Source organism: Salmo salar, chromosome ssa11 (genome assembly GCF_905237065.1).
Source record: "Salmo salar chromosome ssa11, Ssal_v3.1, whole genome shotgun sequence".
Classification (NCBI taxonomy): Eukaryota; Metazoa; Chordata; class Actinopteri; order Salmoniformes; family Salmonidae; genus Salmo; species Salmo salar.
Genome location: NC_059452.1, coordinates 41,856,438 through 41,879,597, shown reverse-complemented (window position 1 = coordinate 41,879,597; position 23,160 = coordinate 41,856,438). Strand labels below are relative to the sequence as shown.

General features: G+C 51.2%; 1 protein-coding gene across 1 annotated transcript in view; it reads left to right on the top strand.

The window, feature by feature from the left end:
• LOC106593212 (mothers against decapentaplegic homolog 3) overlaps window positions 1-21,523 on the top strand; it is a 124,818-nt gene extending 103,295 nt beyond the window's left edge. Inside the window, exon 8 of the mRNA XM_045689586.1 lies at window positions 17,362-21,523. Within this exon, the coding sequence (XP_045545542.1) occupies window positions 17,362-17,485 (124 nt within the window). The 3' untranslated portion in view covers window positions 17,486-21,523. The remainder of the gene's footprint in view (window positions 1-17,361) is intronic.
• The last annotated feature ends 1,637 nt before the right edge of the window (window positions 21,524-23,160 follow it).

The window sequence follows — 23,160 nt, the reverse complement described above, 5'->3', positions numbered from 1 at the left end:
GCACAGTGAGAGAAGCAGGAGTTTGGCTGCTAGTAGTTCTCTGGCCTGACAGACACACAGTGAGAGAAGCAGGAGTTTGGCTGCTAGTAGTTCTCTGGCCTGACAGACAGCCACACAGTGAGAGAAGCAGGAGTTTGGCTGCTAGTAGTTTTCTGGTCTGGCAGACAACACAGTGAGAGAAGCAGGAGTTTGGCTGCTAGTAGTTCTCTGGCCTGGCAGACAGACACACAGTGAGAGAAGCAGGAGTTTGGCTGCTAGTAGTTCTCTGGCCTGACAGACACACAGTGAGAGAAGCAGGAGTTTGGCTGCTAGTAGTTCTCTGGCCTGACAGACACACAGTGAGAGAAGCAGGAGTTTGGCTGCTAGTAGTTTTCTGGCCTGACACACAGTGAGAGAAGCAGGAGTTTGGCTGCTAGTAGTTCTCTGGCCTGACAGACACACAGTGAGAGAAGCAGGAGTTTGGCTGCTAGTATTTCTCTGGCCTGGCAGACACACAGTGAGAGAAGCAGGAGTTTGGCTGCTAGTAGTTCTCTGGCCTGACAGACACACAGTGAGAGAAGCAGGAGTTTGGCTGCTAGTAGTTATCTGGTCTGGCAGACACATAGTGAGAGAAGCAGGAGTTTGGCTGCTAGTAGTTCTCTGGTCTGACAGACACACAGTGAGAGAAGCAGGAGTTTGGCTGCTAGTAGTTCTCTGGCCTGACAGACACACAGTGAGAGAAGCAGGAGTTTGGCTGCTAGTAGTTCTCTGGCCTGGCAGACAGACACACAGTGAGAGAAGCAGGAGTTTGGCTGCTAGTAGTTCTCTGGCCTGACAGACACACAGTGAGAGAAGCAGGAGTTTGGCTGCTAGTAGTTCTCTGGCCTGGCAGACAGACACACAGTGAGAGAAGCAGGAGATTGGCTGCTAGTAGTTCTCTGGTCTGGCAGACAGACAGTGAGAGAAGCAGGAGTTTGGCTGCTAGTAGTTCTCTCGTCTGGCAGACAGACAGACAGACAGACAGTGAGAGAAGCAGGAGTTTGGCTGCTAGTAGTTATCTGGTCTGACACACAGTGAGAGAAGCAGAAGTTTGGCTGCTAGTAGTTCTCTGGTCTGACAGACACACAGTGAGAGAAGCAGGAGTTTGGCTGCTAGTAGTTATCTGGTCTGGCAGACACACAGTGAGAGAAGCAGGAGTTTGGCTGATAGTAGTTCTCTGGTCTGACAGACACACAGTGAGAGAAGCAGGAGTTTGGCTGCTAGTAGTTTTCTGGCCTGACACACAGTGAGAGAAGCAGGAGTTTGGCTGCTAGTAGTTCTCTGGCCTGGCAGACACACAGTGAGAGAAGCAGGAGTTTGGCTGCTAGTAGTTCTCTGGCCTGGCAGACACACAGTGAGAGAAGCAGGAGTTTGGCTGCTAGTAGTTCTCTGGCCTGACAGACACAGTGAGAGAAGCAGGAGTTTGGCTGCTAGTAGTTCTCTGGCCTGACAGACACAGTGAGAGAAGCAGGAGTTTGGCTGCTAGTTGTTCTCTGGCCTGACAGACACACAGTGAGAGAAGCAGGAGTTTGGCTGCTAGTAGTTCTCTGGCCTGGCAGACAGACACACAGTGAGAGAAGCAGGAGTTTGGCTGCTAGTAGTTCTCTGGCCTGGCAGACAGACACACAGTGAGAGAAGCAGGAGTTTGGCTGCTAGTAGTTCTCTGGCCTGGCAGACAGACACACAGTGAGAGAAGCAGGAGTTTGGCTGCTAGTAGTTCTCTGGCCTGGCAGACAGACACACAGTGAGAGAAGCAGGAGTTTGGCTGCTAGTAGTTCTCTGGCCTGGCAGACAGGCACACAGTGAGAGAAGCAGGAGTTTGGCTGCTAGTAGTTCTCTGGCCTGACAGACACACAGTGAGAGAAGCAGGAGTTTGGCTGCTAATAGTTCTCTGGTCTGACAGACACACAGTGAGAGAAGCAGGAGATTGGCTGCTAGTAGTTCTCTGGTCTGGCATACAGACAGTGAGAGAAGCAGGAGTTTGGCTGCTAGTAGTTCTCTGGCCTGGCAGACAGACACACAGTGAGAGAAGCAGGAGTTTGGCTGCTAGTAGTTCTCTGGTCTGGCAGACACAGTGAGAGAAGCAGGAGTTTGGCTGCTAGTTGTTCTCTGGCCTGGCAGACACACAGTGAGAGAAGCAGGAGTTTGGCTGCTAGTAGTTCTCTGGCCTAGACACATAGTGAGAGAAGCAGGAGTTTGGCTGCTAGTAGTTCTCTGGTCTGGCAGACACACAGTGAGAGAAGCAGGAGTTTGGCTGCTAGTAGTTCTCTGGCCTGGCAGACAGACACACAGTGAGAGAAGCAGGAGTTTGGCTGCTAGTAGTTCTCTGGCCTGACAGACACACAGTGAGAGAAGCAGGAGTTTGGCTGCTAGTAGTTCTCTGGCCTGACAGACACACAGTGAGAGAAGCAGGAGTTTGGCTGCTAGTAGTTCTCTGGCCTGACAGACCACAGTGAGAGAAGCAGGAGTTTGGCTGCTAGTAGTTCTCTGGCCTGGCAGACACACAGTGAGTGAAGCAGGAGTTTGGCTGCTAGCAGTTCTCTGGCCTGGCAGACAGACAGTGAGAGAAGCAGGAGTTTGGCTGCTAGTAGTTCTCTGGCCTGACAGACACACAGTGAGAGAAGCAGGAGTTTGGCTGCTAGTAGTTCTCTGGCCTGGCAGACACACAGTGAGAGAAGCAGGAGTTTGGCTGCTAGTAGTTCTCTGGCCTGACAGACACACAGTGAGAGAAGCAGGAGTTTGGCTGCTAGTTGTTCTCTGGCCTGACAGACACACAGTGAGAGAAGCAGGAGTTTGGCTGCTAGTAGTTCTCTGGCCTGGCAGACAGACACACAGTGAGAGAAGCAGGAGTTTGGCTGCTAGTAGTTCTCTGGCCTGGCAGACAGACACACAGTGAGAGAAGCAGGAGTTTGGCTGCTAGTAGTTCTCTGGCCTGGCAGACAGGCACAGTGAGAGAAGCAGGAGTTTGGCTGCTAGTAGTTCTCTTGCCTGACAGACACACAGTGAGAGAAGCAGGAGTTTGGCTGCTAGTAGTTCTCTGGCCTGACAGACACACAGTGAGAGAAGCAGGAGTTTGGCTGCTAGTAGTTCTCTGGCCTGGCAGACACACAGTGAGAGAAGCAGGAGTTTGGCTGCTAGTAGTTCTCTGGCCTGGCAGACAGACACACAGTGAGAGAAGCAGGAGTTTGGCTGCTAGTAGTTCTCTGGCCTGGAGACAGACACACAGTGAGAGAAGCAGGGGTTTGGCTGCTAGTAGTTCTCTGGCATGGCAGACAGGCACACAGTGAGAGAAGCAGGAGTTTGGCTGCTAGTAGTTCTCTGGCCTGGCAGACAGACAGTGAGAGAAGCAGGAGTTTGGCTGCTAGTAGTTCTCTGGTCTGACAGACACACAGTGAGAGAAGCAGGAGTTTGGCTGCTAGTTGTTCTCTGGCCTGACAGACACACAGTGAGAGAAGCAGGAGTTTGGCTGCTAGTAGTTCTCTGGCCTGGCAGACAGACACACAGTGAGAGAAGCAGGAGTTTGGCTGCTAGTAGTTCTCTGGCCTGGCAGACAGACACAGTGAGAGAAGCAGGAGTTTGGCTGCTAGTAGTTCTCTGGCCTTGCAGACAGACACACAGTGAGAGAAGCAGGAGTTTGGCTGCTAGTAGTTCTCTGGCCTGGCAGACAGACACACAGTGAGAGAAGCAGGAGTTTGGCTGCTAGTAGTTCTCTGGCCTGGCAGACAGACACACAGTGAGAGAAGCAGGAGTTTGGCTGCTAGTAGTTCTCTGGCCTGGCAGACAGGCACACAGTGAGAGAAGCAGGAGTTTGGCTGCTAGTAGTTCTCTAGCCTGACAGACACACAGTGAAAGAAGCAGGAGTTTGGCTGCTAGTAGTTCTCTGGCCTGACAGACACACAGTGAGAGAAGCAGGAGATTGGCTGCTAGTAGTTTTCTGGCCTGACACACAGTGAGAGAAGCAGGAGTTTGGCTGCTAGTAGTTCTCTGGCCTGACAGACACACAGTGAGAGAAGCAGGAGTTTGGCTGCTAGTATTTCTCTGGCCTGGCAGACAGACAGTGAGAGAAGCAGGAGTTTGGCTGCTAGTAGTTCTCTGGCCTGACAGACACACAGTGAGAGAAGCAGGAGTTTGGCTGCTAGTAGTTATCTGGTCTGGCAGACACACAGTGAGAGAAGCAGGAGTTTGGCTGCTAGTAGTTCTCTGGCCTGGCAGACACACAGTGAGAGAAGCAGGAGTTTGGCTGCTAATAGTTCTCTGGTCTGACAGACACACAGTGAGAGAAGCAGGAGTTTGGCTGCTAGTAGTTCTCTGGCCTGGCAGACAGACACACAGTGAGAGAAGCAGGAGTTTGGCTGCTAGTAGTTCTCTGGTCTGACAGACAGCACAGTGAGAGAAGCAGGAGTTTGGCTGCTAGTAGTTCTCTGGCCTGGCAGACAGACACACAGTGAGAGAAGCAGGAGTTTGGCTGCTAGTAGTTCTCTGGCCTGGCAGACAGCACAGTGAGAGAAGCAGGAGTTTGGCTGCTAGTAGTTCTCTCGTCTGGCAGACAGACAGACAGACAGACAGTGAGAGAAGCAGGAGTTTGGCTGCTAGTAGTTCTCTGGCCTTGCAGACAGACAGTGAGAGAAGCAGGAGTTTGGCTGCTAGTAGTTCTCTGGCCTGACAGACACACAGTGAGAGAAGCAGGAGTTTGGCTGCTAGTAGTTCTCTGGCCTGACAGACACACAGTGAGAGAAGCAGAAGTTTGGCTGCTAGTAGTTCTCTGGCCTGACAGACACACAGTGAGAGAAGCAGGAGTTTGGCTGCTAGTAGTTCTCTGGCCTGACACACAGTGAGAGAAGCAGGAGTTTGGCTGCTAGTAGTTCTCTGGCCTGGCAGACACACAGTGAGAGAAGCAGGAGATTGGCTGCTAGTAGTTCTCTGGCCTGGCAGACACACAGTGAGAGAAGCAGGAGTTTGGCTGCTAGTAGTTCTCTGGCCTGACAGACACACAGTGAGAGAAGCAGGAGTTTGGCTGCTAGTAGTTCTCTGGCCTGACAGACACACAGTGAGAGAAGCAGGAGTTTGGCTGCTAGTTGTTCTCTGGCCTGACAGACACACAGTGAGAGAAGCAGGAGTTTGGCTGCTAGTAGTTCTCTGGCCTGGCAGACAGACCACAGTGAGAGAAGCAGGAGTTTGGCTGCTAGTAGTTCTCTGGCCTGGCGACAGACACACAGTGAGAGAAGCAGGAGTTTGGCTGCTAGTAGTTCTCTGGCCTGGCAGACAGACACACAGTGAGAGAAGCAGGAGTTTGGCTGCTAGTAGTTCTCTGGCCTGGCAGACAGACACACAGTGAGAGAAGCAGGAGTTTGGCTGCTAGTAGTTCTCTGGCCTGGCAGACAGGCACACAGTGAGAGAAGCAGGAGTTTGGCTGCTAGTAGTTCTCTGGCCTGACAGACACACAGTGAGAGAAGCAGGAGTTTGGCTGCTAATAGTTCTCTGGTCTGACAGACACACAGTGAGAGAAGCAGGAGATTGGCTGCTAGTAGTTCTCTGGTCTGGCATACAGACAGTGAGAGAAGCAGGAGTTTGGCTGCTAGTAGTTCTCTGGCCTGGCAGACAGACACACAGTGAGAGAAGCAGGAGTTTGGCTGCTAGTAGTTCTCTGTCCTGGCAGACACAACAACAGTGAGAGAAGCAGGAGTTTGGCTGCTAGTAGTTCTCTGGCCTGACAGACACACAGTGAGAGAAGCAGGAGTTTGGCTGCTAGTAGTTCTCTGGCGCAGACACATAGTGAGAGAAGCAGGAGTTTGGCTGCTAGTAGTTCTCTGGCCTGACAGACACACAGTGAGAGAAGCAGGAGTTTGGCTGCTAGTAGTTCTCTGGCCTGGACAGACACACAGTGAGAGAAGCAGGAGTTTGGCTGCTAGTAGTTTTCTGGCCTGACACACAGTGAGAGAAGCAGGAGTTTGGCTGCTAGTAGTTCTCTGGCCTGACAGACACACAGTGAGAGAAGCAGGAGTTTGGCTGCTAGTAGTTCTCTGGCCTGGCAGACACACAGTGAGAGAAGCAGGAGTTTGGCTGCTAGTAGTTCTCTGGTCTGACAGACACACAGTGAGAGAAGCAGGAGTTTGGCTGCTAGTAGTTCTCTGGCCTGGCAGACAGACAGTGAGAGAAGCAGGAGTTTGGCTGCTAGTAGTTCTCTGGCCTGGCAGACACACAGTGAGAGAAGCAGGAGTTTGGCTGCTAGTAGTTCTCTGGCCTGACAGACACACAGTGAGAGAAGCAGGAGTTTGGCTGCTAGTTGTTCTCTGGCCTGACAGACACACAGTGAGAGAAGCAGGAGTTTGGCTGCTAGTAGTTCTCTGGCCTGGCAGACAGACACACAGTGAGAGAAGCAGGAGTTTGGCTGCTAGTAGTTCTCTGGCCTGGCAGACAGACACACAGTGAGAGAAGCAGGAGTTTGGCTGCTAGTAGTTCTCTGGCCTGGCAGACAGCACACAGTGAGAGAAGCAGGAGTTTGGCTGCTAGTAGTTCTCTTGCCTGACAGACACACAGTGAGAGAAGCAGGAGTTTGGCTGCTAGTAGTTCTCTGGCCTGACAGACACACAGTGAGAGAAGCAGGAGATTGGCTGCTAGTAGTTCTCTGGCCTGGCAGACACACAGTGAGAGAAGCAGGAGTTTGGCTGCTAGTAGTTCTCTGGCCTGGCAGACAGACACACAGTGAGAGAAGCAGGAGTTTGGCTGCTAGTAGTTCTCTGGCCTGGACAGACACACAGTGAGAGAAGCAGGAGTTTGGCTGCTAGTAGTTCTCTGGCCTGACAGACAGCACAGTGAGAGAAGCAGGAGTTTGGCTGCTAGTAGTTCTCTGGCCTGGCAGACACACAGTGAGAGAAGCAGGAGTTTGGCTGCTAGTAGTTCTCTGGCCTGGCAGACACACAGTGAGAGAAGCAGGAGTTTGGCTGCTAGTTGTTCTCTGGCTTGACAGACACACAGTGAGAGAAGCAGGAGTTTGGCTGCTAGTAGTTCTCTGGCCTGGCAGACAGACACACAGTGAGAGAAGCAGGAGTTTGGCTGCTAGTAGTTCTCTGGCCTGGCAGACAGACACACGTGAGAGAAGCAGGAGTTTGGCTGCTAGTAGTTCTCTGGCCTTGCGACAGACACACAGTGAGAGAAGCAGGAGTTTGGCTGCTAGTAGTTCTCTGGCCTGGCAGACAGACACACAGTGAGAGAAGCAGGAGTTTGGCTGCTAGTAGTTCTCTGGCCTGGCAGACAGACACACAGTGAGAGAAGCAGGAGTTTGGCTGCTAGTAGTTCTCTGGCCTGGCAGACAGACACACAGTGAGAGAAGCAGGAGTTTGGCTGCTAGTAGTTCTCTGGCCTGACAGACACACAGTGAGAGAAGCAGGAGTTTGGCTGCTAGTAGTTCTCTGGCCTGGCAGACACACAGTGAGAGAAGCAGGAGATTGGCTGCTAGTAGTTTTCTGGCCTGACACACAGTGAGAGAAGCAGGAGTTTGGCTGCTAGTAGTTCTCTGGCCTGACAGACACACAGTGAGAGAAGCAGGAGTTTGGCTGCTAGTATTTCTCTGGCCTGGCAGACAGACAGTGAGAGAAGCAGGAGTTTGGCTGCTAGTAGTTCTCTGGCCTGACAGACACACAGTGAGAGAAGCAGGAGTTTGGCTGCTAGTAGTTATCTGGTCTGGCAGACACATAGTGAGAGAAGCAGGAGTTTGGCTGCTAGTAGTTCTCTGGCCTGACAGACACACAGTGAGAGAAGCAGGAGTTTGGCTGCTAGTAGTTCTCTGGTCTGCACAGACACACAGTGAGAGAAGCAGGAGTTTGGCTGCTAGTAGTTCTCTGGCCTGGCAGACAGACACACAGTGAGAGAAGCAGGAGTTTGGCTGCTAGTAGTTCTCTGGCCTGACAGACACACAGTGAGAGAAGCAGGAGTTTGGCTGCTAGTAGTTCTCTGGCCTGACAGACACACAGTGAGAGAAGCAGGAGTTTGGCTGCTAGTAGTTCTCTGGCCTGGCAGACAGACAGTGAGAGAAGCAGGAGTTTGGCTGCTAGTAGTTCTCTCGTCTGGCAGACACAGACAACAGTGAGAGAAGCAGGAGTTTGGCTGCTAGTAGTTCTCTGGCCTGACAGACACACAGTGAGAGAAGCAGGAGTTTGGCTGCTAGTAGTTCTCTGGCCAGACACACAGTGAGAGAAGCAGGAGTTTGGCTGCTAGTAGTTCTCTGGTCTGACAGACACACAGTGAGAGAAGCAGGAGTTTGGCTGCTAGTAGTTCTCTGGCCTGGACAGACACACAGTGAGAGAAGCAGGAGTTTGGCTGCTAGTAGTTCTCTGGCCTGGCACACACAGTGAGAGAAGCAGGAGTTTGGCTGCTAGTAGTTCTCTGGCCTGACAGACACACAGTGAGAGAAGCAGGAGTTTGGCTGCTAGTAGTTCTCTGGCCTGGCAGACAGACAGTGAGAGAAGCAGGAGTTTGGCTGCTAGTAGTTCTCTGGCCTGACAGACACACAGTGAGAGAAGCAGGAGTTTGGCTGCTAGTAGTTCTCTGGCCTGACAGACACACAGTGAGAGAAGCAGGAGTTTGGCTGCTAGTAGTTCTCTGGCCTGACAGACACACAGTGAGAGAAGCAGGAGTTTGGCTGCTAGTAGTTCTCTGGTCTGGCAGACACACAGTGAGAGAAGCAGGAGTTTGGCTGCTAGTAGTTCTCTGGTCTGGCAGACAGACAGACAGTGAGAGAAGCAGGAGTTTGGCTGCTAGTAGTTCTCTGGCCTGACAGACACACAGTGAGAGAAGCAGGAGTTTGGCTGCTAGTAGTTCTCTGGCCTGACAGACACACAGTGAGAGAAGCAGGAGTTTGGCTGCTAGTAGTTCTCTGGCCTGCAGACAGACACACAGTGAGAGAAGCAGGAGTTTGGCTGCTAGTAGTTCTCTGGCCTGGCAGACAGACACACAGTGAGAGAAGCAGGAGTTTGGCTGCTAGTAGTTCTCTGGCCTGGCAGACAGACACACAGTGAGAGAAGCAGGAGTTTGGCTGCTAGTAGTTCTCTGGCCTGGCAGACAGACACACAGTGAGAGAAGCAGGAGTTTGGCTGCTAGTAGTTCTCTGGCCTGGCAGACAGACACACAGTGAGAGAAGCAGGAGTTTGGCTGCTAGTAGTTCTCTGGCCTGACAGACACACAGTGAGAGAAGCAGGAGTTTGGCTGCTAGTAGTTCTCTGGCCTGACAGACACACAGTGAGAGAAGCAGGAGTTTGGCTGCTAGTAGTTCTCTGGCCTGGCAGACAGACAGTGAGAGAAGCAGGAGTTTGGCTGCTAGTAGTTCTCTGGCCTGACAGACACACAGTGAGAGAAGCAGGAGTTTGGCTGCTAGTAGTTCTCTGGCCTGACAGACACACAGTGAGAGAAGCAGGAGTTTGGCTGCTAGTAGTTCTCTGGTCTGGCAGACACACAGTGAGAGAAGCAGGAGTTTGGCTGCTAGTAGTTCTCTGGCCTGACAGACACACAGTGAGAGAAGCAGGAGTTTGGCTGCTAGTAGTTCTCTGGCCTGACACACAGTGCGAGAAGCAGGAGTTTGGCTGCTAGTAGTTCTCTGGCCTGACAGACACACAGTGAGAGAAGCAGGAGTTTGGCTGCTAGTAGTTCTCTGGCCTGACAGACACCACAGTGAGAGAAGCAGGAGTTTGGCTGCTAGTAGTTCTCTGGCCTGGCAGACACACAGTGAGAGAAGCAGGAGTTTGGCTGCTAGTAGTTCTCTGGCCTGACACACACAGTGAGAGAAGCAGGAGTTTGGCTGCTAGTAGTTCTCTGGCCTGACAGACAGACAGCAGTGAGAGAAGCAGGAGTTTGGCTGCTAGTAGTTCTCTGGCCTGGCAGACAGACAGTGAGAGAAGCAGGAGTTTGGCTGCTAGTAGTTCTCTGGCCTGGCAGACACACAGTGAGAGAAGCAGGAGTTTGGCTGCTAGTAGTTCTCTGGCCTGGCAGACAGACACAGTGAGAGAAGCAGGAGTTTGGCTGCTAGTAGTTCTCTGGCCTGACAGACACACAGTGAGAGAAGCAGGAGTTTGGCTGCTAGTAGTTCTCTGGCCTGGCAGACACACAGTGAGAGAAGCAGGAGTTTGGCTGCTAGTAGTTCTCTGGCCTGGCAGACACACAGTGAGAGAAGCAGGAGTTTGGCTGCTAGTAGTTCTCTGGCCTGACAGACACACAGTGAGAGAAGCAGGAGTTTGGCTGCTAGTAGTTCTCTGGCCTGGCAGACAGACACACAGTGAGAGAAGCAGGAGTTTGGCTGCTAGTAGTTCTCTGGCCTGGCAGACAGACACACAGTGAGAGAAGCAGGAGTTTGGCTGCTAGTAGTTCTCTGGCCTGGCAGACAGACACACAGTGAGAGAAGCAGGAGTTTGGCTGCTAGTAGTTCTCTGGCCTTGCAGACAGACACACAGTGAGAGAAGCAGGAGTTTGGCTGCTAGTAGTTCTCTGGCCTGACAGACACACAGTGAGAGAAGCAGGAGATTGGCTGCTAGTAGTTCTCTGGCCTGACAGACACACAGTGAGAGAAGCAGGAGTTTGGCTGCTAGTAGTTCTCTGGCCTGACAGACACACAGTGAGAGAAGCAGGAGTTTGGCTGCTAGTAGTTCTCTGGCCTGGCAGACAGACACACAGTGAGAGAAGCAGGAGTTTGGCTGCTAGTAGTTCTCTGGCCTGACAGACACACAGTGAGAGAAGCAGGAGTTTGGCTGCTAGTAGTTCTCTGGCCTGGACAGACACACAGTGAGAGAAGCAGGAGATTGGCTGCTAGTAGTTCTCTGGCCTGGCAGACAGACACACAGTGAGAGAAGCAGGAGTTTGGCTGCTAGTAGTTCTCTGGCCTGACAGACAGCACACAGTGAGAGAAGCAGGAGTTTGGCTGCTAGTAGTTCTCTGGCCTGACAGACACACAGTGAGAGAAGCAGGAGTTTGGCTGCTAGTAGTTCTCTGGCACAGACACACAGTGAGAGAAGCAGGAGTTTGGCTGCTAGTAGTTCTCTGGCCTGCACAGACACACAGTGAGAGAAGCAGGAGTTTGGCTGCTAGTAGTTCTCTGGCCTGGACAGACACACAGTGAGAGAAGCAGGAGTTTGGCTGCTAGTAGTTCTCTGGCCTGACACGGAGACACAGTGAGAGAAGCAGGAGTTTGGCTGCTAGTAGTTCTCTGGCCTGGCACAGACACACAGTGAGAGAAGCAGGAGTTTGGCTGCTAGTAGTTCTCTGGCCTGGCAGACACACAGTGAGAGAAGCAGGAGTTTGGCTGCTAGTAGTTCTCTGGCCTGACAGACACACAGTGAGAGAAGCAGGAGTTTGGCTGCTAGTAGTTCTCTGGCCTGGCAGACACACAGTGAGCGAAGCAGGAGTTTGGCTGCTAGCAGTTCTCTGGCCTGGCAGACAGACAGTGAGAGAAGCAGGAGTTTGGCTGCTAGTAGTTCTCTGGCCTGACAGACACACAGTGAGAGAAGCAGGAGTTTGGCTGCTAGTAGTTCTCTGGCCTGACAGACACACAGTGAGAGAAGCAGGAGTTTGGCTGCTAGTAGTTCTCTCGCCTGGCAGACAGACACACAGTGAGAGAAGCAGGAGTTTGGCTGCTAGTAGTTCTCTGGCCTGACAGACACACAGTGAGAGAAGCAGGAGTTTGGCTGCTAGTAGTTCTCTGGCCTGACAGACACACAGTGAGAGAAGCAGGAGTTTGGCTGCTAGTAGTTCTCTGGCCTGGCAGACAGACACACAGTGAGAGAAGCAGGAGTTTGGCTGCTAGTAGTTCTCTGGCCTGGCAGACAGACACACAGTGAGAGAAGCAGGAGTTTGGCTGCTAGTAGTTCTCTGGCCTGGCAGACAGACAGACAGTGAGAGAAGCAGGAGTTTGGCTGCTAGTAGTTCTCTGGCCTGGCAGACAGACACACAGTGAGAGAAGCAGGAGCTTGGCTGCTAGTAGTTCTCTGGCCTGACAGACACACAGTGAGAGAAGCAGGAGTTTGGCTGCTAGTAGTTCTCTGGCCTGCACAGACACACAGTGAGAGAAGCAGGAGTTTGGCTGCTAGTAGTTCTCTGGCCTGGCGACAGACACACAGTGAGAGAAGCAGGAGTTTGGCTGCTAGTAGTTCTCTGGCCTGGCAGACACACAGTGAGAGAAGCAGGAGTTTGGCTGCTAGTAGTTCTCTGGCCTGGCGACAGACACACAGTGAGAGAAGCAGGAGTTTGGCTGCTAGTAGTTCTCTGGCCTGCAGACAGACACACAGTGAGAGAAGCAGGAGTTTGGCTGCTAGTAGTTCTCTGGCCTGGCAGACAGCCACAGTGAGAGAAGCAGGAGTTTGGCTGCTAGTAGTTCTCTGGCCTGGACAGACACACAGTGAGAGAAGCAGGAGTTTGGCTGCTAGTAGTTCTCTGGTCTGGCAGACACACAGTGAGAGAAGCAGGAGTTTGGCTGCTAGTAGTTCTCTGGCCTGGCAGACAGACACACAGTGAGAGAAGCAGGAGTTTGGCTGCTAGTAGTTCTCTGGCCTGGCAGACAGACACAGTGAGAGAAGCAGGAGTTTGGCTGCTAGTAGTTCTCTGGCCTGGCAGACAGACACACAGTGAGAGAAGCAGGAGAGTGGCTGCTAGTAGTTCTCTGGCCTGGCAGACACACAGTGAGAGAAGCAGGAGTTTGGGTGCTAGTAGTTCTCTGGCCTGACAGACACACAGTGAGAGAAGCAGGAGTTTGGCTGCTAGTACTTTTCTGGCCTGACACACAGTGAGAGAAGCAGGAGTTTGGCTGCTAGTAGTTCTCTGGCCTCGCAGACACACAGTGAGAGAAGCAGGAGTTTGGCTGCTAGTAGTTCTCTGGTCTGACAGACACACAGTGAGAGAAGCAGGAGTTTGGCTGCTAGTAGTTCTCTGGCCTGACAGACACACAGTGAGAGAAGCAGGAGTTTGGCTGCTAGTAGTTCTCTGGCCTGACAGACACACAGTGAGAGAAGCAGGAGTTTGGCTGCTAGTAGTTCTCTGGTCTGGCAGACACAGTGAGAGAAGCAGGAGTTTGGCTGCTAGTAGTTCTCTGGCCTGACAGACAGACACACAGTGAGAGAAGCAGGAGTTTGGCTGCTAGTAGTTCTCTGGCCTGACAGACACACAGTGAGAGAAGCAGGAGTTTGGCTGCTAGTAGTTCTGGCCTGACAGACACACAGTGAGAGAAGCAGGAGTTTGGCTGCTAGTAGTTCTCTGGCCTGACACGCAGTGAGAGAAGCAGGAGTTTGGCTGCTAGTAGTTCTCTGGCCTGACAGACACACAGTGAGAGAAGCAGGAGATTGGCTGCTAGTAGTTCTCTGGCCTGACAGACACACAGTGAGAGAAGCAGGAGTTTAGCTGCTAGTAGTTCTCTGGCCTGGCAGACAGACACACAGTGAGAGAAGCAGGAGAGTGGCTGCTAGTAGTTATCTGGCCTGGCAGACACACAGTGAGAGAAGTAGGAGTTTGGCTGCTAGTAGTTCTCTGATCTGACAGACATAGGGGGGGTTTAATGTCAAGGAGACGTGGGGGGAACCAGGAGGAGAGGTATTGAGATCAATAGCCCAGCCGGTCTGTAGTGGCTACTTTTATTTCAACTGTTTCTCCCAAGTGCCAGGACGCCAAGGGAACGTGAGGGGGAGAATGGAAACAAAATAATGAAATATTTTCATTTTTAGTCACTGCCCAGCTACGCTTCTTTTTCCCTTGTGCAATTCCTCACTCAAATATTTAGTTGTAATGAACTATTCATGCGCATGCCGTAGGTACAGTTGTACAGACGTTTTCCATCAGCAGCCATTGATAAAGTTTCCATGTGTTTCCACAATAAGAAAAAGACCAGCTCAGCCCAGCGCGCACAGGGCTGAGACAGAGAGGGAGTTGTGTAAGGGGGATGGAATGCAGGAAAGAGGGGGAGGGTAGAGCGAGGGAAGCGGAGGGAGGCTGGAGACACGGAGGGAGGCTGGAGACACGGAGGGAGGCTGGAGACACGGAGGGAGGCTGGAGACACGGAGGGAGGCTGGAGACACGGAGGGAGGCTGGAGACACGGAGGGAGTCTGGAGACACGGAGGGAGGCTGGAGACACGGAGGGAGGGAGGCTGGAGACACGGAGGGAGGGAGGCTGGAGACACGGAGGGAGGGAGGCTGGAGACACGGAGGGAGGGAGGCTGGAGACACGGAGGGAGGCTGGGAGGCTGGAGACACGGAGGGAGGCTGGGAGGCTGGAGCCACGGAGGGAGGCTGGGAGGCTGGAGCCACGGAGGCAGGGAGGGAGGGAGGCTGGAGACACGGAGGCAGGGAGGGAGGGAGGCTGGAGACAGCCACGGAGGGAGGGAGGCAGGGAGGGAGGCTGGAGGCAGCCACGGAGGGAGGGAGGCTGGAGGCAGGGAGGGAGGCTGGAGACAGCCACGGAGGGAGGGAGGCTGGATGGAGGGAGTGTGGAGACAGCCACGGAGGGAGAGAGAGTGGAGACAGGGAGGAAGGGAGGCATGGACGGAGGGAGGGAGGCTGGAGGCACGGACGGAGGGAGGGGGGAGGCACGGAGGGAGGGAGGCTGGAGGCACGGACGGAGGGAGGGAGGGAGGCACGGACGGAGGGAGGGAGGCTGGAGGCACGGACGGAGGGAGGGAGGCTGGAGACACGGGGGGAGGGAGGGAGGCTGGAGACACGGGGGGGAGGGAGGGAGGGAGGGAGGCTGGAGGCAGGGAGGGAGGCTGGAGACAGCCACGGAGGGAGGGAGGCTGGAGGGAGGGAGAGTGGAGACAGCCACGGAGGGAGGGAGAGTGGAGACAGGGAGGGAGGCACGGAGGGAGGGAGGCTGGAGGCACAGACGGAGGGAGGGAGGCACGGAGGGAGGGAGGCTGGAGGCACGGAGGGAGGGAGGCTGGAGGCACGGAGGGAGGCTGGAGACACGGGGGGAGGGAGGGAGGCTGGAGACACGGGGGGAGGGAGGGAGGCTGGAGACACGGGGGGAGGCTGGAGGCACGGAGGGAGGGAGGGAGGCTGGAGACACGGGGGAGGGAGGGAGGCTGGCGACACGGGGGGAGGGAGGCTGGAGACACGGGGGAGGGAGGGAGGCTGGAGACACGGGGGAAGGGAGGGAGGCTGGAGACACGGGAGGAGGGAGGGAGGCTGGAGACACGGGAGGGGGGAGGGAGGCTGGAGACACGAAGGGAGGGAGGGATGGGAGGCTGGAGGGAGGGAGGGAGGCTGGAGACACGGAGGGAGGGAGGGAGGGAGGGAGGGAGGGAGGCTGGAGACACGGAGGGAGACTGGAGGCAGGGAGGGAGACTGGAGGGAGGCTAGAGACACGGAGGGAGGGAGGCTGGAGACACGGAGGGAGGGAGGGAGGGAGGCGGAAGACCCGGCGGGAGGGAGGGAGGCGGAAGACCCGGGCGGGAGGGAGGCTGGAGACCCGGCAGGAGGGAGGGAGGCGGAAGACCCGGCGGGAGGGAGGGAGGCGGGAGGGAGGGAGGCGGAGCCCGCGGGGGGGGGAGAGGCGGAAGACCCGGGCGGGAGGGGGGAGGGCAGACGGGGAGGGAGGGAGGAGGCGGAAGACCCGGCGGGAGGGAGGGAGGGAGGCGGAAGACCCGGCGGGAGGGAGGGAGGGAGGCGGAAGACACACAGGGAGAGAGGGAGGCGGAAGACACACAGAGAGGGAGGGAGGGAGGCGGAAGACACACAGGGAGAGAGGGAGGCTGGAGACCCGGAGGGAGGGAGGGAGACTGGAGACCCGGAGGGAGGGAGGGCGACTGGAGACCCGGAGTCGGAAGAGCGAGCGAGGGAGGGAGGGAGGCGGAAGAGCGAGCGAGGGAGACACTGAGGGAGGGAGACACTGAGGGAGGGAGACACTGAGGGAGGGAGACACTGAGGGAGGGAGACACTGAGGGAGGGAGACACTGAGGGAGGGAGTGGGGCGCAGTGCTTCTGTCCCAGGGTGTGACGTCGTGTGCTCTCCTTGTCCCTTCAGACACTGACTTTTTTATCACTGTAGTATTACTGCCCAGTCTACCCTAGCCTGGTTCCAGATCACTGTAGTATTACTGCCCAGTCTACCCTAGCCTGGTTCCAGATCACTGTAGTATTACTGCCCAGTCTACCCTAGCCTGGTTCCAGATCACTGTAGTATTACTGCCCAGTCTACGCTAGCCTGGTTCCAGATCACTGTAGTATTACTGCCCAGTCTACGCTAGCCTGGTTCCAGATCAATGTAGTATTACTGCCCAGTCTACGCTAGCCTGGTTCCAGATCACTGTAGTATTACTGCCCAGTCTACGCTAGCCTGGTTCCAGATCACTGTAGTATTACTGCCCAGTCTACGCTAGCCTGGTTCCAGATCACTGTAGTATTACTGTCTAGTCTACGCTAGCCTGGTTCCAGATCTAAGGGGTTGGCAAAACAGCAGACATCTCGACCAGTCTATTTCTTCGGGATCGGTGTCCCTTCCATGAGACGGTTGAGTTAACGTAGGCTAATGCGAATAGCATGAGGTTGTAAGTAACAAGAAAATTTCCCAGGACAGACATATCTGATATTGGCAGAAAGCTTAAATTCTTGTTAATCTAACCGCACTGTTCAATTTACAGTAGCTATTACAGTGAATGAATACCATGCTATTGTTTAAGGAGAGTGCACAGTTTTGAACATGAAAAGTTATTAATAAACAAATTAGGCACATTTGGGCAGTCTTGACACAAAATTTTGAACAGAAACGCAATGGTTCATTGTATCAGTCTAAAGCTTTGCACATACACTGCTGCCATCTAGTGGCCAAAATATAAATTGTAGCTGGGCTGGAATAATATATTATGGCCTTTCTCTTGCATTTCAAAGATGATGGTACAAAAAAATACAAAAGAACGTTTGTTTTTTTCTTTGTATTATCTTTTACCATATCTATTGTGTTATATTCTCTTACATTCCTTTCACATTTCCACAAACGTCAAAGTGTTTCCTTTCAAATGGTACCAATAACATGCATGTCCTTGCTTCAGGGCCTGAGTTACAGGCAGTTAGATTTGGGTATGTCATTTAGGCGAACATTGAAAAACAGGGGTGGTTCCTCCTCCCACTGAAAAGGATCTGCTTTGAGTTGTATGATATATATTTAAGGCACAAGGTGGTGTGGTATATGGCCAATATACCAAAGCTAAGGGCTGTTGTTATGCAAGTCTTATTCACAAACTCACAAACTGTGTTGAAAACCTACCAAAAAATGGATGAGTCTTTGTCACTGTCATACAGGTAGAATCCAGATCCTAGTTGATTGTGTACTGCAGTGAACAATCCTCTGTCTCTTATGTCTCCTCCTCTTTGGTCTCTCTACCCAGGCGACAGACCGTGACCAGCACCCCTTGTTGGATCGAGCTTCACCTCAACGGCCCCCTGCAGTGGCTGGACAAGGTGCTCATGCAAATGGGTTCTCCTAGCATCCGCTGCTCCAGCGTGTCGTAGGAATACTCTTCCCGCCCTCTCTGTCACAGCACCAGTGAATAAAACAGACACCATAGACACATCAACTAAAGGATCAGAAAGGGTTCGGCAGGCATTGAGAGAAGGCTTTGAGTTTTTGGAAGAAGAGCCTGTAGGCTGAGAAAGCCCAACCCTCGTCTACGACATACTCTCCCCAACCCTCGCCTGCGACATACTCTCCCCAACCCTCGTCTACGACATACTCTCCCCAACCCTCGCCTGCGACATACTCTCCCCAACCCTCGCCTGCGACATACTCTCCCCAACCCTCGTCTACGACATACTCTCCCCAACCCTCGTCTGCGACATACTCTCCCCAACCCTCGTCTACGACATACTCTCCCCAACCCTCGCCTGCGACATACTCTCCCCAACCCTCGCCTGCGACATACTCTCCCCAACCCTCGCCTGCGACATACTCTCCCCAACCCTCGCCTGCGACATACTCTCCCCAACCCTCGCCTGCGACATACTCTCCCCACCAACTGACAGCACTTTTTTGACGTTTTTTTTTTTACATGTTTGTGGCAAAAGGGGGCGTGTGCATTAAAACAGGATTTTTTTTTTTTATTGAACATGTTTAATATGTCTGCATCTAGTGCCAACACCGCTGTAGTATGGGAGATTTTAAGGCATGAGATTCCTCCATTTTCTTTTCTGTTTTTGTTATCATTGTGTAGTTAGTTGTACATATGTTTATGTAGCGGCGCAAGATAATTACTAGATTGGGTATTTTCGGAATGGTGAGTGATACTGCTTTTTATATAGCATGCTAGAATAACATGAAGTTTTACACATTTCAGTGGAGTTTGTTTCTATGGTTAGGTGTTTTTTTTCGTTGTCTTTTTGTTGCAAATTTGTAGAATGCCGCCCATTTGTTAGCTGATCGAAAATATATGAATTTGTCGTAATGAAATATGTTCCTCCCTTGCCACTTCTGAGTAGTGTGTAAAGGGAAATCTAGTAAGAAGCTTTTAGGCGACGTCGATGTCTGTCCATTCCCCTGGGCGGGTTTCCCATGTTCTCCAGTTTGTCCCAGAACAGTGCAGATCATGTTTGTAATCAGTCTTTTTTGAAGCGCGCCAAAACTCTTTCCCGCACAATCAGAGACCATTGGCTTGTGGATTTGAACTGTCACCCAGATATCCTCTGACTGTCTGAGGAGTTTGACATAGCAGTGTATTTCTCAATACATCTGAAAGTGGTTTGATTATCCAAAGCATTTGACAAAATTAGAACTTTACAAAAATAGTTTTTGTATTTTATCCCCTTTTTCTCGGCAATGATTGTGATATCCAATTGCGATCCTATTACGATCTTGTGTCAAGGCTGCAACTCCCCAACGGGCTCGGGAGAGGCGTAGTTCGAGCCGTACATCCTCCGAAACATGACACGCCAAGCCGCACTTCTTAACACCCACCCACTTAACCCAGAAGCCAACTGCACCAATGTGTCAAAGAAAATATTGTTCAACCAGCGACCGAAGTCAGCCTGCAGGCGCCCGGCCCACCACTAGGAGTTGCTAGAGCGCGATGAGGCAAATAAAGCCCCACCGGCCAAACACTCCCCTAACCTAGACAATGCTGGGCCAATTGTGTACTGCCCTATGAGACTCCCGGTCACAGTCGTTTGTGACACTGCCTGGGATCGAACCCAGGTCTGCAGTGACGTCTCAAGCTTTAAACCGCTGAGCGACTCGGGAGGCCTTGTCACAAACTTTTGTCCTGGCAATGGTCGTGTTGAGCGACGTTGCCCCTGCATTTTACAAGAAATCTCAAATTTTGGGATCCAGTCATTTATATAGGCAAACATATTTCAAGGGGCAATTCTTAGTGTCCATTTTGGAAAAGTGACTATTGACTGCTTATGGGCATTGCAGAGTGTTGCCAGTCAGCTGTTGTTCTCAGAACCTAGGATTAAGCTAAGTATCCTGGACTGTAGATACAGGAGTGTTCCTTCCTCATCTCTATTTTACTACAGAAGTGTAATGTTCTGTATTTTGTAATGAAACGCCATGCGAGACTGTATGGTGCTGATGTGAAAACCCTGACAGGTGCATTATCACTTGTTAAAAGCTACCTAGTCTGATCTCGCTCTCTCTCTCTCACACACACACACACCAGTTGCCATGCTCCCGTCCTTGGCTGATACCCGTCTCAATCTGCACATTTTCTAGGACTCCATGGTTTCCCCTGGAAGTGATAACTGTGGGTAAGAGTTGAACCTGAACTATGGTCTGTAGTATTACGGTTGTTTCATCACCGTTTCTTTGATGTAGTACTCACTCAGATCCAGCAGGGGGTGCTACTCTCGCCCCCAAAAAACACGTGTATATACATCTAGAAAAAGTCAAATGCATGCTTATTTTCACACTCGTCCCCTTTCTTTTGTAATGTAGATTCTATTTTGCTACCAAGTATTTTTGTAGAAAGGGGATGGTATAGCATTATATGCTCTGCTCCTGATGTCGTCACGGCGATGGAGACATACTGCTGTCAGGTGGAGAGGATACTGTTTTGGGGAAAGCAGATTTTGTTTTGTTTATTTAAATTTTTTTTAAGGGAAATGTTTGCCAGGGTCGGGCTATGTACATAGTAGGACCAAGTCCCCTTTCTGTCAGTCAGTACTTTCTTGAATACTCTACTCCTCTTATGAAATGCAGGATTTTAAGCCTTCTTACTGTGTGCGTGGAAGTGTATGAGTGTTTGTGTCTATGAATATGATCATTGTGGTCCTGATGGTTTTGGGCTAGAGGAGGACAGAAGGGAAGTAGGGGGGAGATCAGATCTCCCTGTAATGACCGACAGCATCGCTTATTATTAAAATCCCCTCACTGAAGACTGCACTGTCCGGAATGGCACCCTGTTCCCTACATAGTACACTACTACCCATAGGGCGCTGGTCAAAAGTAGTACACTACTACCCATAGGGCGCTGGTCAAAAGTAGTGCACTACTACCCATAGGGCGCTGGTCAAAAGTAGTGCACTACTACCCATAGGGCGCTGGTCAAAAGTAGTGCACTACTACCCATAGGGCGCTGGTCAAAAGTAGTGCACTAAGTGCCATTCCAGATGCAGCCCATTTGTCTTTATTAGGAGTGGTCTGGGTTTTGGGTGTTTCCATTTCCATCTTACTGTATGGAGGTGCTTGGTAGAGGTGGAGGGAATTGAACCATGGTCTCCTACAGCACTTAGTTAAGTGCATTGACCAAGCGCAAGCGTCTGTCTTGACGCTAACCCAACGGTGATAACTGCTAGCCGTTATCGTTACAGTGATGCTAACCCAACAGTGCTAGCTGTTAACATTAGTGATGCTAACCCAACAGTGCTAACTGCTAGCAGTTAACATTACAGTGATGCTAACCCAACGGTGCTAACTGCTAGCCGTTATCATTATAGTGATGCTAACCCAACGGTGCTAGCTGTTAACATTAGTGATGCTAACCCAACGGCGCTAACTGCTAGCAGTTAACATTACATTGATGCTAAGCCAACGGTGCTAGCCGTTAACATTAGTGATGCTAACCCAACGGTGCTATCCGTTAACATTACAGCAACACAGAGCAGTGTGTATGAGGGTGTACTGTATCACTGTTTTTCACTGCTCTCCATGTACATTGTCCTACAAGGACATTTCAGAAAAAGTAGTATCTACCGATCTGGAGAAAGATTTGCTCTTTGTAAAGCTGTCCCCAAGTGTCCAGGTGAATTGAACCTAAACTCACCGTCCTATAGGACCATTGAAAATCCAATGGTACATGCATTTACCTGATAGAATATATTTTATTAGCAAAGAAATGTTTTTAATCTGCTCTTCAAGTTGTATTGCTTGTTCTTGTTTCCACCCGTACTATTCTGTGTATTAGTTGTTTGTCCTTTTTATGCTCCGAAATCTTTTAATGTCATTTTGTATAAATATATATCCTTATTTTCTTTGCATAGGAAATGTTGTCAAAATGATGCATCATACTTGTATCTGTTATTGTTGGTCTTTTAATAAAAAATACATATCTCAAACGATTCCGGTGTAGCCTGTTATCATTTTATTAGCTAGGACAAATCCCTTTTTATACCAAGTCAATACATTTAATGCTGCTATATGTGACTTTTTTTGGGCACCTGGATCAAATTCACATAGTAATATAAGTTATAGATCAGTCATTGTCATGGAAAGCAAGTCTAAGAAGCGGTAGATTGGTTCTATGCTCGATATTTCTATGCTTCCCATTCTTAAGTTTTTGTGTTTTCCTCTTTTACTTTAGGTTTTGTACACCAGGTTCAAACAGCTGGAAATACAATCTGTTTGGTTATGGAAAAGAGATTTCACAGCGGTTTAGATGGTACAATGATTCTCTACACTACTTGCTTATTTTGTCGCATAAACTGAAATTAGGAAAACTACTTGAATTTTAGCAACCAGGAAATGCCAGAGCGATTTCTGCATAGTGCATCTTTAAGTTTATTCACACACCAAAACATGTATATTTATATGTACATTTTCTTGCTTTTACAGCCATTTTGCTGTCGACCTTTTGTTACGTTCTCTGTGTCCAGGCAGCAGTTATCTAGATGGAGTGAGACAGGTGGGATTAATGATCGGGAGGTACTCTCCATGTTTTTGATTGGCTGACATTTCAGCCACATCAGATATACATACTGTAGGGATAACTACTGTAAGAGGGGAAATGAGACACATTAAGCTCGAGAGCTGTTCACAAATCAAGTCATAAAACCAATAGAATGTTATTTTAATGCTGTTTTTCAGAGTTCTCTTATTAACAATTTACAATGACTTTAAATATCTACTGTGTGAATTATTTTTTTTAACACATTTTATTCTCTGAGGTAAAATCTGGATAGTACCATGATCCATGACTTCATGTTTTGCACTTTAGTTCAGATATTCTACTGTACGTTGAGGACCTATAGTTGGGCCAACCAAACGCTCTAAGGCCGTCCCTGGTGTAAAGCATAAAGCGCTTACCTGGATAGTTTATAACCCAAGGGTCTCCAACAGGTCTATAGTGAGCTACCAGTAGCTCGCAGCGCACCTGAAGTATGTGGACACCCCTTCGAATTGGTGGATTCGGCTATTTCGGCCACACCCGTTGCTGACAGGTGTATAACATCGAGCACACAGCCATGCAATCTCCAAAGACAAAAATTGGCAGTGCGATGGCCTTACCGAAGAGCTCAGTGACTTTCAACGTGGCACCATCATAGGATGCCACCTTTCCAACAAGTCAGTTTGTCTAATTTCCGCCCTGCTAGAGCTGCCCCCGGTCAACTGTAAACATCTAGGAGCAACAACAGCTCAGCCGTGAAGTGATAGGACACAAGCTCACAGAACGGGACTGCTGAAGCGCATAGCGTGTAAAAATCATCTGTCCTCAGTTGCAACACTCACTACCAAGTTCCAAACTGCCTCTAGAAGCAACGTCAGCACAATACCTCTTAGTTGGGAGTTTCATGAAATGGGTTTCATTGGACTCTGGAGCAGTGGAAACGTGTTCTCTGGAGTGATGAATCACGCTTTACAATCTGCCAGTCCAAATCTGGGTTTGGCGGTTGCCAATAGAACACTACCTGCCCTAATGCATAGTGCCAACTAAAGTTTTGGGAAGGAGGAATAATGGTCTGGGGCTGTTATTCATGGT